This window comes from Vollenhovia emeryi, unplaced genomic scaffold, assembly GCF_000949405.1.
Source record: "Vollenhovia emeryi isolate VEMERY1.0 unplaced genomic scaffold, V.emery_V1.0 DF939180.1, whole genome shotgun sequence".
Lineage (NCBI taxonomy): Eukaryota > Metazoa > Arthropoda > Insecta > Hymenoptera > Formicidae > Vollenhovia > Vollenhovia emeryi.
Window position 1 is genome coordinate 744,943 of NW_011967186.1, and position 17,304 is coordinate 762,246.

Below are 17,304 nucleotides of genomic sequence, written 5' to 3' on the forward strand. Positions count from 1 at the left end.
TAAGCATTTAGTAGGCGTTGGCGTACATGATTTTGGTCAGCGGTTTACTCCTCGATTTCAAAGATAGAGATGCTCCCACCTACGCACATCAATTTCCCATAACTTGTCATTTGATACTTAGTGTTCACCTTTGTCGAATTTTTTTGTACACAAGGGGAATGATATACAAAAGATTCGAAAGGTCGTAATTAATATTGGAAATTTAAGAATGTAGCTTATAGTTACGGTGGACACAGACAGCGGCTATACATCAATTTAATGGTTGGATAACCCATCCTTTGTCTCCTTCCGACGTGCAGTATGCACACTTTATCGACTAATAAATTATGTTACAGCATCGACCAGGTACCTTTTCAATCTTCCTACGCGGTTTACCTGCTCTAATCAAAATTACGGTTTTGGCACTGTATTACAGTCTCTAGTTGAGAACTCTGCGATGAAATTAACGATTGTGCACTCGAAGTAATAATCAATATTACGCAACTAGGAAAGTAAAACTATAATTGATGCGGGTGCGTAGGGACTAATGTACAGATTCGTTCAAGGCATAAAAGGGATACGATGTTGCAATTGGCATATCTGAGAAGCAATACAGAAGGAAAAAGCGCAACAAGAACGGAAATGAGATAATTGCGTTTAACCGGATTTTATCTATATGCAGAAAATAACCACGTCAACGAGGAAGCGGTATTCCTTCACCCCGGAGGGGAGAAACGTCTTTGCATAATCTACATACAATTTGCAAGTGCGTCACGCGTTGTAAATCGAACCGCGGGTAATGTTTCGTTAATCATTCCCGAAGAAGCATCATGCATCACGAAGTTTTACGTTTCGACAGCAACGCAAGCATGAAGGGTAGCAAATAATGTGAATACACACCCAGATTCGGTGGCGGCCTGATTGTTATTGTTGCCGCTGTTGGCGGAATTATTGTTGGTGGAATTGGAATTCGCTTCCTCCATATGCGCGGTGTTCAGCAACGAACTCCAGTGCCTCATCATTTCCTCGCCCTGAGCTTCCAGCTCGGAAATTATAGTGGCGTCATCCAGCTCGTGCAACGCGGGATTTGAGTTTAATCTGAAAGAAAATGAGACAGATGATAATTTGATTCGAGAAAAAAAAAAGGATTAACGTCGGCCTTTCTTCTACATCCAAACTATTAAAATTGTATTGCTTAATGCTAACCGTTGCTGTTCCTCGTAGGAGCTCGCGTCGCTGCCGTCGTAATCTAACATTAAATCATCCGAGGCGATGGATTCGCAGGGCGATAAAGTATCTACACTTCCCGTTCGATGTAAACGCTGCCCGTGATGAGGACTGTTCATTACGCCCTTGACGTGTGCACCACCTGTAACGTAAGTCAGATACATTGTCAGTAACGAAATGTGCGTTTAAGCAAAAGGTTTAGAAATATATATATGTATTTGAAGTTTATTACAACAGTAATTATTAGAATTCAACAAGAACTGGTAACTCAGATCTGATACGACACGCAGTTGGAGATAAGAACTCCAGGAATAACATTGTACTCACTCTTAGAGCTCGGCTCGATCAGAGTCTGGCTATTCTCGGTGATGACTTGATCCCCTGTGGCGGACTGCGTTTCAACTCTCGCCCTCGAGTCGTCGTTGAAGATTAGTCCGGGCTGATCTGCAATCTCATCGTCGAAGAACTCTCTACCCTCGGACAAGCTGAGCGAGTTGGAGGCGTTCGTCGGCGTGCCCGGACCGTCGTCTTCGAGGGTGTTGTCCGAACGCTCGTGCGCGTGTTCCTCGTCCCTCTTCGAGGGCTTTCCATCCGACTGAGTGATGCTGGCGGTGGGACTGTCGAACAGGCTGTCGACCGGCGAGGTCTCGTCGTCTATCAAAGTCGTTGTGGTAGCGGCGGCGGCAGCGAATGCCGGGTCCTCGATGGTAAGCAGCACCGAGCGTAGAACGTTCTTCGACGCCGCGCCGGTTTTCGTGGCGGCGGTGATCGCCTGCGTGTGCTGGGCGATGATGGAATTGGAACGCTGGTACTCGTCGCTGGAGCTCAACGAGTACTCGTCCGCCATGGCTTCGCCGTGGCCGTACTCGGGATCGTCCGAGCTGGGCGGGCTGAAGTCCGATTTGATAGACGGGACCTTCTCCGTGCGCGATCGATCCTTGTAGGCCTTCTCCTCGCTCAGACAACCTTCGTCGTAGCCCTCCGAGGATGTGGTGGACATCGACGCGGTCGAATCGGTGTATCTATTGTCCTTGTTGACGATTCGCTGGTACTGCGTGGCCCGCTCTCGCACAAAGCCGGTGTTCAGATTCGCCGCGGTGCTGGCAAAGGACTTGGGCAGCGGTATCACCGAGATCTCCGTGACCGTGCTGTCGTCGTCGCGGACATCTCTTACGTCGAAACTCTTGCCGCTTACCACCATGCGTAGATTTCTCGGTCTGCCGACACCGCGTCTTCTCATGGCACCGTCGTCCATGTAATCCACCGACCTGATCCTATCGTTGTCCTCCGGTCCGGTCGGCTGGCTGCTGACGCCCGAGTCCTCGGTCACCGAGCCCTCCTTCGAACTGGACGAGCCCCCCTTCAACGTCGACGACGTGGATATCTTTCTGCTCTGATTCGCCGCGGTCTTGGCGATCTTGGAGTTGGAGTCACTCACCCGCACGGCGAACTGCGGTTGCGGCAGGTGACTGGTGTGCAGCGTGTACCTGCTGATGGGTTCCGGAATGCCTGAGACTCGTCTGTTTGCGTCCGCCTGTTGCGCCATTAAATTGCTGCCATAAGTCGCGTTGTTCGACAGCGATGGGCGAGGCTTCGCCGGTGCCGTCGGGCCGCACAGTTGCTGCGGCACGTGCGCAACGACTCTGTTCGGCTGTTGCTGCTTGACAAAGTAGTTGTCCGTTTGCTGCTGCTGCTGCTGTTGCTGCGGATATTGCTGCAGCTTCTCCTGATTATAGTGGCTGATGCTGTGGCTGTTGCAGATGTCGCCGACCTTGTTCGTGAACCTCGCCTGGGGTTGTCGATAGCCGAAACGGTTCGTCCTGACCCCGATCCCGCTCGAGTCCTTCTTCGGCGGCGCCAGCCGCGGCGTCGACCGGCCGGACGACGAATTATGAATCACGTTGCAGTTATCGTCGTCCAGCATCCGCCTGCGATCCTGCTCCGGGCCGGCCGACTTCGATCGTGGATGCAGCAGGCTCTTCTCGTTGTTGGTGCTGGTGACATAGTTGTTCGTTATCGGCATCGGGATCCCGCTGGCGGGCCGTCGCCGGAAGCCGAAAGACATCGCGGTGCCGCGCGTATGCGACGTGCCACGCCTCGACGAGCCCTGAAACGAGGAGTTTTCGTTAGCGCAGAGAGCCGAGAGTCGTCAGAAGTAGAATGTAAAAAAAATACAAGCGAAGAACGCAGAACACGATGAGAAAGAGACATTGCAGAAGAAAGAATTGAGCACGCATACACATTATTTTTATCAGAGGCTTTTTATAACATCTTTTTCGACACGAATCGCTTATTAGGAATGCAAGAGATCATTCACGGGTCTTCGATCGGTCCGTGGATCGCTATCGCATTTCTACGGTCGTCACGAACAAAGAGCACTTTCGTATCAAGATGTAAGAGCCGGAATTATCAGCGGCGTATCGTCCCTAGTCACGCATTAGCCGCGATTATATCCGTGGAGGAAGATCGATATCCCGTATAATTGAATTTCGACGAGCGGATTGTGAACTTGGCTTTCATCGCACATTATATGTCTCGGCCATCTGAGCACGATCTCGGCCCAATCATCCTTTTACTCTCGAGCCGTATCCCGTTTCTTTCGAGTGTCCACTCGGCGCCAAGTGCGCGTAGACGTCGCACGCTCGTAGGGTTTCAGGGGATTGTTCGACGAACCTTCTGCGTGGTGTCCGGCTGCAACAACATCAATCGATATTCGCCTGCGGATTATATAACGGCGCGGTGCCGATAGCGCGTCCCGCCGCGGACGAGGCTACCCGGAGCAACGTGCACGCGAGGAGCAACACCGCGTTGTCCATGATCGAGACGACTGAGAAGCCGCTCGCGAGAGGCTCAGCGCGCGGCAGCCGCAACCCCGTTTGAACTCCAGAAATAGCGTAACCGCGGCCGACAAATCTGGGAGCGCGCCCACGGGCTTGCGGCTCGCGAAGTGGCTCGGCGAAACCTCGACTCCGCCGCGCTCAACGCGCGGACGCACGGTTTCGCGACGGCCGTGAATCGACCGCGAGGACGTCGTCCCCTTGGATGATCGCGCGTGTGGTACACCCTGCGCGCTAGGCTACGACAAACGTACGAAATCGTCTTGCGTAGGCCGTGCCAGCGAGGATACGCGATTCAGATCCGGAGTCGAGTGCGGTCGGAGGTGCACCCTGTCTCGAGATCGCGATCTATTAATTCGTCTGGATAATCAAGAGTCATTTTTCAGAAACGAGAGAATCGGATTCACCGTGAAGCTACGGGGACTTGGACGAAACGACAGAAGAAGCACGCGATCGATGGCACGACACCCTGACGATGCCTACCGACGACAATCCCACCCGATCAGTCGCACGCAACACTGCCCGCGGCACCCTCGAGCAGGTTCTCCCTGAGAAGAGGAGGACGATCCGTAGGGGAAGGACGAGCTATTCTGCCTTACCGCAACGCCTGTGCCCTTCTCGTTCTCCAGCGAGTCGTCCTCGCACCTCGTGCTGCCGCACCGGTACTCCATGACGGCTGCTTCCGGGCCAATGTCAGCCGGTCGTCGATCGATCTCCCACGGGGATTGACGGCCGCTCGCCGTCGCTTCACGTCGCCATGCCCCGAATATATATTTTTATCCGGCGCGTGAGAAGGCTGGCAGAGAGCTCTCTTCGTACTCCGTTACATCGTAAGGATGGCATACGACGGTGAGGGAATGCGTGACACCGCACCGACGTCGCCCTCCGCCGCCGCCGCCGTCGCCGTCGTCGTCGTCGTCACAGTCACCCCCGCGTTTCACGCTCTTCCCTCGTCTCTCTCTCTCGCTCCTTCGCGACTTCGGCCTCGTCGTGCGAGACTCGGGCCGCGAAGGAAAGCGAACGCGGGGATCGATCCGGTCGTCTGCGCCGGCGTCGCGACGTCGACGTGCACACGGCGACGCGGCCGGGGGCTGATTTTGCGCCCGCGTCCCGGCTACCACCCGGTATACAGGGTGTTCCTCGAGAAGCGCGAGAGGTGTGTCCGATCAACCCGACTCTCGGAGGGGCCGGCCAGCATTTCCTCGGCCGGGCGCGCACCCCGACTCGACGGGGCCCGCATCTTGAGCGTCCAGAAACGATCCCTCCGATCCTTCGTCCCGCGCTCCTCCCGGCTTTCAGGGTTCCGTTGAAGACCAATCGATTTCACGTCCCGCGAAGAGAAGGTGTCTCTGTCACCGGTCGCCCTCGTTCAGGACGCACCCTGTATACACGGCTTGGATGATTCAACGTGTCCGAGTGTGCGTCGTCATCGCGGCGCGTCGCTATCGGCGAATGGAGCTCGCAGACCGATGATGATGATGATTACGCGAAACCGACGAAGCGCAGCGATTACCTTTGCGCGAACGGCTCTAATGAGGGCATCGGGAGGAATTGCGAGAATCACTTTAAGCCAGCGCAATCTCAATCGGGAAATGTTGATACGATAAACCGGACGATTTGATTGTGTAACGCTGAGTCCAGAGAAACTGCCGGTCTTACGACGAAACAAAGATGCAATCGGTGGGTAGATATGATAAGGGTTTACTAGTAAACTTGGATTTCGTCTTGTTATCGTCTCTTTTCTTTTTTCAAAATTAAGTTCTTTGTAATCGGTCTTGCTGATAAGGAAGACAAACCTTTGCGCCTCACGCGCGCGATAATGCCGCGAACAAAGGTGGCAGTGGCGACGTGCGAACCATTCGAATACGCATCGAGTTGGATGAGATTCGGCACGATTCGAACTTGAATTCGCTGAAGCGAAGCGGATCCATTCGAGAATGTTGAAAATGTCCAAGTGGTTCGAATACGAATCATACATTCCCATCGAAATATTCTCCCATTATCTACACTGGGAAAAATTTTGATCGGCTAAACCATTTAAATAGTGTTTCCGATGGTTAATTTTTCCGATGAAATGATGGATACATCCGATGAAATTTGATTGAAAAATTGACCACATTTTTCATCGGATATACAATTTAATCGGACATTTACCTCAGTGTACGTGTTAAAATTCGATCTATAATGATTATATTGTTAATTAAAAGTTACATTTCAGCTGTCCGACTCGACTTAATTTGATTTGCAAAATCTTGCCGATTCGAATTTGAAAAGGGGAACGAAGTTCGATTCGACATCTCTAGCAGGCGTCCAGGCGATCGGGATGATACGAGCGGACTTCCTCGTCGTCCACGTCGCTCGTCGACGCAACTCTCGCGCGCACTACGTTCGTGTGCAACCGTTTCACCGGAGGAAAGGAGGCGCTTCCGCTCTGGACGCAGACATCTCGGGGAGATCTCCGGCTCGGAAACGCCAGCCTCTAACGAGAGGACATCAGGGGGGAACAATGGAAAGAAGCGGCGTTCGATCCGGCGTGTGATCACGCCGTGCGAATCGGCACGGCCGCGGCGCGGGAGGACGAGGCGGCGCGGCGAGAGACAATGGGGAGAGAAAAGACGAGAGTTCTCTCTCCGCGATTTCTCCTTCTTCGCACCTGAACCGTGCACACGCCGAGTGTTCTCTCCGGCATCTCTTATCCAGCCTCCCCGGCTTCCGGCGCGGGGCTGCCGTGGAAGCGGCACGCGTGACGCCGAACAATGGAAAGCAACGTCGTCGTCGTCGTCGTCGGCCGAAACGAGATCGGTCGCGTGAATCGCGGCGTATCTCCCGAGCGGGCGCAAAAGTTCTCATAATTAAGGGGCACGAGGGTTCTGTTAAGAGGACGAGGCTTCAACTCGAACTCAGAGGCGGAATCGCGCCGCTCGCGAAAGCCGGCGATGATTCATGAATGAAACATCAGCGGACGATTCGCGTGCGCGAAGACTCGCGAAACTCGAATTGAACGCTGAAACTCGCGCAGATTAGCACCCATCGTCCTCCTGGACGATCGTCTTATTTCAAAGACGCTAACAATTCTTTTTCCACTATACGCGCTTTTCTTGCACACTGAGAAAAATATCCGATTAAATACAATCGGATAATCCAATTACATAATAACAAACAGATATATCTGATAAAGTTAATCGGAAACACTACTTCATTGGTTTAGCCGATAGAAAATTTTTCTCAGTGTACAAAATTATGTTTATATCAGAGTTGGGAAAGTTACTTTATAAAAGTATCTAGTTGCAGTGGAGGTTTAAAAAGTATATAAAGTAACTCTTAATGCAAATATTAAGTTACTAGTTATCGAAAAAATGTAACTGAGTTGAGTTACAGTTACAGATGGAGAGAAAGTAACGGAGTTAAGTTATAGAGTTGCCAAAAAGAAGTAACTGTAACTTCGTTACAAGGAACGGAGTTACTTCCCAACCCTGGTTTACACTACCTCAGTGCATCAACACTGGACAAGACGGTGCGAGTCCAGGCAACGGTAATCACTATTATAGCGGCGTTTCATCACATCACGTCCGTTCGGAAGATAATTAATTCGTGCATGAGAAAGTTAACGCGAGCCGCGAAAGTGGTTAGCATAACTTACAGGATACATCGAGATACGTTCGACAGTCGAACTTTTCTTAGATTAATCGTTAGAGCAGGCATTCGAGCGTGCGAGCGATTACGCGGCGCGCTTATCCGCAGATCACGTATCGAAAGTGTAGACTTGAATAAGGAAGGGTCGACGATAGCAATTGTAATATCGGTTATTGTCGAAACTGCCCGAGCATTTCGACCCGACCGGCGCTCTCAGATGTGCACGCCGAACAATAGCGAGACTTGTAGCGAAAGGGTCAGAGCGCAAAGCAACGTAACTCGTCGTCTACAATGCATGGAGTCAGCCTGGTGTATGGAGTAGGAGTAAGGAAATAAATCAATTTTATATCTTACTCCTACTTCAGCTCCTGCGCTTACTCTCGGCAAATCAGTACGCTATCGGCCAGTGTTACAAATATATTAAAAATTATGCCTGCACCGAGAGACCCATTTTGTTCTTCCTTCTAATCTCTTTCTTCTTTCTGTCCAAAGTTCCGCCAACTTTATTACACCCCTTCTTTCTCTGCCTCCAAGTTCTCATTCCGAGCGTCATTTTTATGAAGAGAAACGGGACGCCCGGCGCCGCGAATCATCGTCTATTCGCGGGTGAAGCGCGATCCCGTTGCGGGTGGAATCGCGTTTGAGAAAGGGCGTTGAACCTCGACGTGGCCTTCAGCCTAGCCGCCCGCGCGATCAGCTGGATTCTCCGCTACGCGCCGCGCGTATGTACATCCGAGCACACACGCGATTCTCGGCGTACGTACAACGTATGTATAACGTGAGCCCTCGTGGATATTGCGTAAATGCAATAACGGCAGAAGCCAGGGACACGCTCGATGTCCACGGCGAACGCGGACCTTGAAGTTCAACGTCCATCGGCGGGTATAGTCGACGTTTCTATCACCTGGCCGCGGCTCTACGACGGCATAGAGACAGTGGAGCTCACCTGTTTCTGGGCCTTGTCCATGACACGGTACGAGGACGAGTTGTGATGACCGGATGCTGCGACGACGGCGCCCGCCTTACGAGACACGCATTGCCCCATATAGATCCGCCAACCTTGTCCCGGCACCGAACGCTGCTCACACGAGAATATTTAATTAGTAAGAGTACAAATGCGAGATGCGCGTTCGTGCGCTTACGCTAATTTGTTAGAGCCGTGTTCAGGAGAGAGCGCGCAGAGTCGAAGACAGAAGACCAAGGTGCACTCGTGTAAATTAGTAGGCGAGAGCTTTTCCGTTAACAAGCTATTACACGCCCGCATGCCGTCGACACGTAGAGCGGAAGGAGTTAAACTATGCGTGTAACAGTCCTCATCCCAGTCCCGCGCACCTGCCTGCCCATTCAGCCAACCTTCGTTAATATTTCACGTCGCGGTCGACTGGTCGTCGCGCGGAATCCTCGTTCGATGGAATCGAACGAGGCGAAGATCATCGAGCGAAAAGAAAGTGCAGGCGGCGGGGGGGACATGCAGCCGAGGTACCAAGAACTAGACAAAGTACCGCCACCAGAAGCACCGTGTAAGTCCGGGAAAAGTTCCGCGCTGATCGATACGTGAAAAGCCTATTTCTCGGGCGGGAGGAGAAAATGCGCGATTTAACCGGTCGAGGTATGTCGAGGCACATCGTCCGTGATTACCTTTCGCGTTACGGCACCGGTTCTCGATCTCGCGGGTCACGAACTCGAACTCGCGTCCCCATTAGATGCGCCAGTGCTCGGTGAGAACATCAACGTGGAATCGACGTCGACGCGGTTTCGACCCCATTCACGTCGAGTCGACGTTAGTGCTCTCTCACTACACCGAGAAAAATGTCCGATTAAGTATAATCGGATAATCCAATTACATAACAACAAGCGGATATATCCGATTAAATTCCTGGGTTGGGAAGTAACTCCGTTCCTTGTAACGAAGTTACAGTTACTTCTTTTTGGCAGCTCTAACTTAACTCCGTTACTTTCTCTCCATCTGTAACTGTAACTCAACTCAGTCACATTTTTTTCGATAACTAGTAATTTAATAGTTACATTAAGTCGAGTTACTCTATACGTATATTTTTTATACCTCCATAGATTGCACCAGGCCTTGCATTTGCGCATAAACGCCTTTATCGACACTTTGCGATTCAAATGCAGACTTGATATTTTTGTTTTACATTGCAAGAAAGTAACTGCAAAGTAACGATTCGTTCCTTTTCGAGTAACTGTAACGCGTTACTTTTCAGAACTGGTAACTCGTAACTGTAACCAGTTACATTTTTAGCAAAAAGACTGTAACTGTAACTGGATACTTTTATAAAGTGACTTTCCCAACTAATTGGATTATCCGATTATATTTAATCGGTCATTTTTCTCACTGTAGGTGTTGCGTTGTAGTGTTTCCTCGCCAAGAGGTGACATCAACAGCGGGGGAGAAAGAAATGAATGAATGTAAAGGGCGCTTTTCGGCACTGAAGGGATCCTCGTAAGAATATTTTATTCAAGAGGACAGCCGGATGGAGGTGTGTTTGAAATGGAAGGGAGACGGTTCAATAAAGTATCTCATTCCTCCGATGGGATTACCCAGCTACCGAGAATATCGATGTAAATCCATAAAGGGACGCGATCGCTAAATTCGGAAAATAGGGCGCAGATTTTACAGGGTCTCTCGAGCGTCGCTCTCCTCGAAAATTCGGCACGGATCGAACGGAAATGGGTGTTGACCCACAAGCGCGGGACGTGATAGCGATGACTCGCTAAACTTTTCAGCTCTCGCGAGATGAATACCAGGGAAATATATTTACCGTTGCGTCAATAATTCTTTTAATTTAAATTGAATTTTAAACGAATGTAAAAAAAATTTAAAAATGATTCATTTTTAATGCAAACATGTCGAGGGAGATTAGCTGTACTTATAGTTAGCTTTCGTCGCGCGTGGACGGTTCCTTGAGATAGCGAACACGTTCCGGCATCGCTGAAACCTGTCGGCTTTTTTTTAAAAAAAAAGAACGTGTAAAAACCGCAGGAAGCGCCCGAGGAATTTTATTCGAAATGCATCGCATAGATGGTGAAAGGTGACCGGCTACGATCTCCAAATGTAGGACGATAAATGGCACTGGCCCGATTTGTCGTAGAGAGCATTGCGGATTACATTAGCTCGCGTTGTCGCGCACGTCGGAATCGCCGAAGTAAAGGAGGAGAATTCTGATAACTCCAAGACTTGCTCGAAGGGTTCCATAGATACGGATGCGTCGAAATTGAAATAGCGAACGTTAAAATATTGAGCGAATCAATCGGTAACGTGGCGAAAAATCCAAGTCCCCGTTAATCTCCGCGAGCAAAGCTGGAAATTATCCTCGACGCAGCTCTTTGCGGGGAGAGATTTCTCTCCACACTCTCTAAAAGTCAATCGGTGGATTATCACGGAAAACAGTGAATGTTCACTGGTTCGCAGTTACAATCCACTGATTGACTTTCAGAGAGTAGACATGTTAACCATAGACTGCTTACCCAGCGCGAAATGACTCGTCGATCGTTGTCGAAACGATGTCGGCATCAACACCGTCAACTTGACGTCGATCGGACATCAGTTCGAAGGCGTCAATATTGATCGACGAGTCATTTCTCACTGGGTATGAGCGGTAGAATCCTCCTGAGGGGAAAGTATAGTATGGATTTATTTGGTGTCTATCTTCCTCTAATGGGCGTGAGCCACGAGAGTGAGTCAGGGGAAGATAGGCCATCCAAATAAATTCATACTATCCTTTTCCCTCCGGAGGATGCCCCCACTTAGGGCTCCACTGCCTCTTGAGCAGTCTATGATTGATATGTCTACGTTTCTCTCCGGATGAGAAGAGTATCGAGACCTACTGTTCCGTACGTGGGTCCCGGAAATTTCTGTCTTCAGCTTCGGCGAGATTTTCGGCGGCGACCCGATGACTCGGAGCTCGATGATTTAAACTTATTCTACAATGGACGCAAGACGCTAAGCCGCAACGCAAGAAACAGGCCAAGGACAGTTGATCATTCTTCTCAGATTTGACTGTGATTTCTTGCGTTGCGGCTTAGGCCCGGTTTCAACGTCGCTTAACTTTAGGCCTAGCTTAACTCGTTCTTTGTCTCTTTTCGACTGTTACTTCAGAAAGAGACAAACGTGAATTAAACTGAGATTAAAGTTAAGCGACGTTTGGTGAAACCGGGCCTTAGCGTCTTGCGTTTTGCGCCCATTGTAGAATAATCTGTACCGTACGAGCGACGGGCGAGCGATCGCGTCCGCATCGCGGGGCCTCTCGCCGCCGCTGCGTCGCAAACGTGTGGAATCTGACCTTTCTTGCCGCGGCGTTCGGCTCTCGCGCGAATTCTCCTCTTACCGTTAGCGCGAAACGCTAGCGGCTCACCACGCGGCAACGAAGGTGCGGGCAAAACTCCCCCGTGATCGACGCGACGTTTTCACCACGTTGTCTCCTCTCGCAGGGGTGCACAAACGATCGTCGCGAAAGAAAGGTCGCGGGAGGACTTGCGCGATACACAAACGGAACGATAGCTCGACAGGTCGTTTACTGCGCGTTGTTCGCCGATTCTTCCGACTCGTAAACATGGTCTCGTGGAGAAACGCGGGACTAATCGTTATCCGTTGTATGTCGGACGAATATTTCCTAGGATACGTCCGGCATACTAAGACTCGCATGAAAATGCTAAATATTCAAGACGTTCTACATACTCGAGTACAATTGGACGTCCTACCGTGGTCGTTACGTCGGATGGACGTGCCTTCGAACGCAGTTCTCCGAGTGACGTCCCGAGACGGATGTCAAACCTCCGTGTTTAATTTAATATCGACGACGTAATATTTATTATTACACCCTCAGAAAGGATTTCTGTTACCGAGACAAAAACTGTTTTTGACGCACACTTACATTTCTCGCAACCTCACTTAGTACAAAAATAAGACTGTATCAAAATGAAATCAGTAATTCTTATTCTCCTCTATCGAATTAAAACAGACGCGACCTGCTATATTGAGACACGAGTAACTTATATTATTCTTGCGTTAAGAATAAATTCCCCCCCCCCCCCCATCTTGCGACGCACGGAGTTGGCGCCGCGATATTCGACCAAAAGACGATACGTACTAGTTTCTTCTAGGTTTTAGAATTTTTCATTTGAGATTAAAATATTCCTTTCTCTATAACAAATATGATTGACGCTAAATCGATCCTATTTTATGATACATTCAAGTGTAATTGGATCCGGAAATTTTTCCTGTGGCTGTAAATCCCTTGAAAAGGACCACAATCCGCGTGGCCGAAACGTCGGAATTAAACAAACGAACCATCTGCCAGCCTAGTGTCGTCCAACAATTCTTTTTATCGAATCAGTCGGATGTATTCGACTTATTCGAACTGAACATGTCCACAAGTGGAACGTGTGGATCTTTTATACGTTTCCTAAACATAGGACATTAGACGCATTCAAGAAATATGTATAAAACGTACGTGAACCACCACGTGCTACTATTAGGATCCTTCAATTCTAGACCCTGGAATCTACGTGAGAATTTTTCTCGGGGCCGAGAATCCTTTCTCGATCTCGCGAGTAGCTCCCTTCGGGTTTTCGAGCTTCAACTTCATCCTGTCGCGAACGAAACAGTATTCTCCGTCGGGGGTAAGAGAAGCGGAAGAAGACGGATTGCGAGAAGAAGTTAGAAACAGAGAGCGAGAGGTTGTTAGTAGCGCGTAGAAAATAACGTGCATGCGCCTCTCCCGTGGATTATTACAAGCACATTCCCTGGCTGGTTGTACGCGAGCGCGTCTCCGCGATTTCCTTACTCACAGAAACGGAAATCCCTGCGGTTCTATGCCTGGCCTGCCGTAGAGTAATCTCGAGTACACTGAAAACAAATCAAGTCGTCCACCTTCAGCGCGGGGGTCACAGAACTCGCGCCGCCTCTCAGTCTCGCGCTGCGCTCCACCGCGGTGCGGATCTTATCGTCGAGGGTTGCTTTCGTTCGAGCCGCAGCGTGACGTGCCGTCCGCGATGGACGATCCGATAACGCGCGACGAGACGGACGAGCGTCTTATCTCTCGTTATCAATTATCAGGAGCGGCATCCGTCAAGGGCGCCTCGACGGCTCCGTGACGTAACGCGCCCCGTTCAACGTACGCGGTTGTGCGACGCGGATCAATTCGCGCGGCCTGTCGCTTCGAAAGCCCGCGGGCAATTTGTTCCCCTAATTGTTTTTTGTTTCGTTTTTAAAGGAGTGTTTTAACAAGTTTCTCGATTGTTTGACACTGTAGCAAAACAGCTTCGGTGTGTTCTTGAGCATATCTGGCATTTTTAATAATATACAGAAAATTGAATTGCGAAAAATATTACCTCGGCCAGGGTTTGAACCCTGGACCACCCTTGCTCTCTAGGCGGGCGTCTCGTCAATTGGACCGTAGCTAAACTTCTCCCGATAGTTTCCGCCCCCGGCTAACTCTCTAGAATTTTTGGGGTGAAGACACCGAAGGGGAACACGCACTCTTCGAGGCCCGGTTTCACCAACGCCGTTTATTGTTAGCTTAACTCGTTCTTTGTCTCTTTCCAACTGTTACTTTAGAAAGAGACAAGCACGAATTGAACCAAGAGGCTTGCTTTCCGGTTCCTACACCGGTGAACTAGTGCAATAAGTGAGAGTAAGGCCGGTATTCATAGTCAGATCTTATATTCAAGACCGTCTTAAGATCATCTTTAGATACTCCGTAGCCAATGAAATGTTCCATACAGCATCTTTAGATAAATTCAAGACGGTCTTGGATAGAAGATCCGACTATGAATACCGACCTAAGACAGGCAGAGTTTTTCCTCATTCTAGCTCACTGCACTGGTTCGCCAGTGCAGGAACAGAAAACAAACCTGGGATTAAAGTCGAGCGACGTTTGGTGTAACCGGGCCCAGCGCCCGCTTCCACCAACGCGGTTTACCTTCGATCCCGATTCAACTTACTTCGTATCCTCCTCTAGTTTTACGAATTGAAAAGAAAAGACGAAGTAATTCAACCGCGGAGACTAAAGTCAATCTGCATCGGTGGAAACGGGCATTAAGAGACAGGGAATCGATTAACCTTCGGTCGACGTTCGCGAAACTGGCCCGTACAGGGTGAATGTTTCGCTCCAAAAGCTCTAGAGAGAAGGTTAAGGGCCACCCCGCGCGATCGACGCGCAAGGGGTGCCCGTCGACGGGAGGGGGGGGGGGGGTCGTCGTCGTCGACGATCCTTACCTCTTTCGCAGCTGAATCTCCCGGGTGAGTCGCGCGGATACGTGGTACACATCGTAGGGACTGGGCACGGGGTAGGGGAGGAGCACCTACGAGCAGCGACGCACGAGCGGGCGTGCGTGCATGTCACACCGCGCGATTCGCACGATTCGCCTCGGACGGAACTTGACGGCTGTCCCCGGCGCTCTCCGTGTTGCAGCGAGGGGGGGGGGGGGAGTTGAGACGTCGACGACGGCTGGTGCCGTTCGTCCCGTGAGCGAGCAGGTATTTGCGATGGATGCGGCACGCTGCGCCACGCTGCTCCTCGCCGTCGTGAATGTCGTGATGTCAAAAACGTTCGCCACCGCGGATCCGCGCACCTTTCGCGCGAGCGATCACCTAGCGAGTGTGCGGCGCGGAATCGTGAGTGGACTGTCGAGCCGCACCACCTGTCATTCGGATTCGATAGCACGGAACATGCGTGGTGCGACGTCATCCCGCTCCCGCTCCCGCCGTCGCGGCGAATCGGCTCGCGACCCGCGAAGGAGCACGGAGTGCAGTAGAGTGCAAAGAGAAAGTGACGCTCTCGAGTGTGCCGTCATCTTGGTACCCACTGCCCGTGGCGGTGAGCGCTCAGTGTAATTGGTTAATACTTTTAGATCCAGCCAATCATGTTAAGTAGCGCTCGCTCAATGATTACTTAACATGATTGGCTGGATCTAAAAGCGTTAACCAATAGCCACGTTCTTTCTCTACGTGAACCTCTACCCCCACTCTACATATACTTTGTCTATGGTCCAAGTATTCCTGGATCCATGCTGGACACCGTCGGCCTAACCTCACTTCGAGGTTACGTAAAAGCGCCTTGCGTTAGCCTGAATTACGGTAAGGATGGCGTCGCTGGACGTCGGCAGTGCGGAGGAGGACGATCAGTCCAAGGCGGTGGTGCTGTTCGGCCGTGACATCAGGAAGATTCCCTGCTTCAAGCAGAGCATGCTGTACGGCATCTACGGCGGCGTCGCGGCCGGCCTGGCCACCTTCATGTTCACGAGCCGCGCGAGGCTGTCGACGAACGTCGCCATGGGCTCCTACATGAGCGTCGTCCTGGTCTATTGGTGCTGCTGTCGGTACAACTACGTCGTGCAGAAGAACGCCCTGCAGGACCTGCAGACCATCGTCCGGCAGACGTCGGCAAGCAGCTTGGAGGAGGTCAAGGGGGTCGTTCCCGAGAATCCGAAAGTCGCGTAGAAACCGCTCCGCTTTCCGGGCGCTTTCGAAGTGACGCGCGACGACGAGTACATTGTACGCGGACACGCTGCGACCGTAGCACAATGTGATATAAATAAGATTATTGTATTATATTGATGTAAAATGCGCGTAAAGGGACGCCTGACGAATGCCTGAGTTTTACTTAATTTTCTTTCAACTGTTGTGTAACGTTTACACGGTTGACATCTACGAGGATTCGATTGTATATATGGTATACGTGCAGTAAAATATAGTAGTTTTCTTAAACGCCGAAAGACACAAATTTCAAAGTTACATAGTTGTAATTTTGATAACTTATTGTATGACTGCACTGCTGCATTATATTAAACTCGAACTGATTTATAACGTTAAAAAATTATTTTCGAACGATGTACTTGATGCGATACATGATGGGCGCGTTTAGCAGAGAAAGCTGCTTTGCAACTGTAGTAAAACTCTTTAATCTGATTGGAGTATGTTCCTAATTATTGCAGAATCTAAGAGCACACTCCGCTCGAATTTACAAATTTTACAACTATTGGAAAACAATGTTTTTCTGCTGAACGCAATCGTTGATAAGGAACGAAACTGGTACGAGACATCTTTGCGCCCTTTAGTAACAAAAGATGTTTCTTTTACGGCATATGAAATGTAAAGATAATTTTAATTAGTTATATTTAGTATATTGATACTAATGTTATTAGAGCAATTGCCATTTTTGCGACCCTGCAAATCTTTTATATGAGGCGAGTTCGCCACACCCTAGTCCCGGTACGAAATGCTGTATAATAAAATTGTTTTCCAAACGTATGTTTATGTCTTTGCACGTATTTTTACCTTCAATCTCCCCTTCGCACTCTGCAGGCGCGATCGCGTTAGGGCCTGAGCAGAATGGCTGTCTTGTACTCTTAAGACAATGTTTTATGTTTTTAAGCCTTTGTCTTGAGGTAACGCACAATGACTGTCTTGTGTCTTAAGAGTACAAGGCAGCCGTTCTGCTCGAGCCCTTAGGCTGACGGCAGAGAACGATCCGTAAGCACTTAAGGCTGTCTTAAGTCGTAGACGTAAAGCAAGGCAGAGACTCTTGTAAAGATCTCTTTTATATACGACTTAAGTCTTTCTCTGCCTTGCCTTACGTCTACGACTTGAGACAGTCTTAAGAGCTTA

General features: G+C 50.1%; 2 protein-coding genes across 10 annotated transcripts in view; one reads left to right on the top strand and one right to left on the bottom strand.

The window, feature by feature from the left end:
- The window catches only part of LOC105563138 (putative uncharacterized protein DDB_G0277255), a 37,577-nt gene that overhangs the window by 16,549 nt on the left and 3,724 nt on the right, over positions 1 to 17,304 (bottom strand). For 2 of the 9 annotated variants that reach the window (XM_012014471.1, XM_012014470.1), the window contains exons 1-5: positions 14,914 to 15,091; positions 8,623 to 8,754; positions 1,534 to 3,313; positions 1,186 to 1,348; positions 880 to 1,077 (exon numbers count right to left, since the gene is read on the bottom strand). In XM_012014471.1, coding sequence (XP_011869861.1) covers positions 880 to 1,077; positions 1,186 to 1,348; positions 1,534 to 3,313; positions 8,623 to 8,721 — 2,240 coding nt within the window. In that variant the 5' untranslated portion in view covers positions 8,722 to 8,754; positions 14,914 to 15,091. Of the gene's footprint in view, positions 1 to 879; positions 1,078 to 1,185; positions 1,349 to 1,533; positions 3,314 to 4,642; positions 4,887 to 8,622; positions 8,755 to 13,484; positions 13,543 to 14,913; positions 15,098 to 17,304 lie in introns of those variants that run through there. The other 7 variants (XM_012014473.1, XM_012014474.1, XM_012014468.1 and 4 more) reach the window with 6 other exon arrangements.
- On the top strand, positions 15,701 to 16,947 carry LOC105563137 (cytochrome c oxidase protein 20 homolog). Its single transcript, XM_012014466.1, has one exon. The coding sequence runs from the start codon at positions 15,781 to 15,783 to the stop codon at positions 16,135 to 16,137; it is 357 nt and encodes a 118-aa protein (XP_011869856.1). The 5' UTR covers positions 15,701 to 15,780; the 3' UTR covers positions 16,138 to 16,947.

Bases quoted from the DNA above. Each gene is read 5' to 3' on its own strand.
- LOC105563137 (XM_012014466.1), top strand. From the start codon at position 15,781: ATGGCGTCGCTGGACGTCGGCAGTGCGGAGGAGGACGATCAGTCCAAG.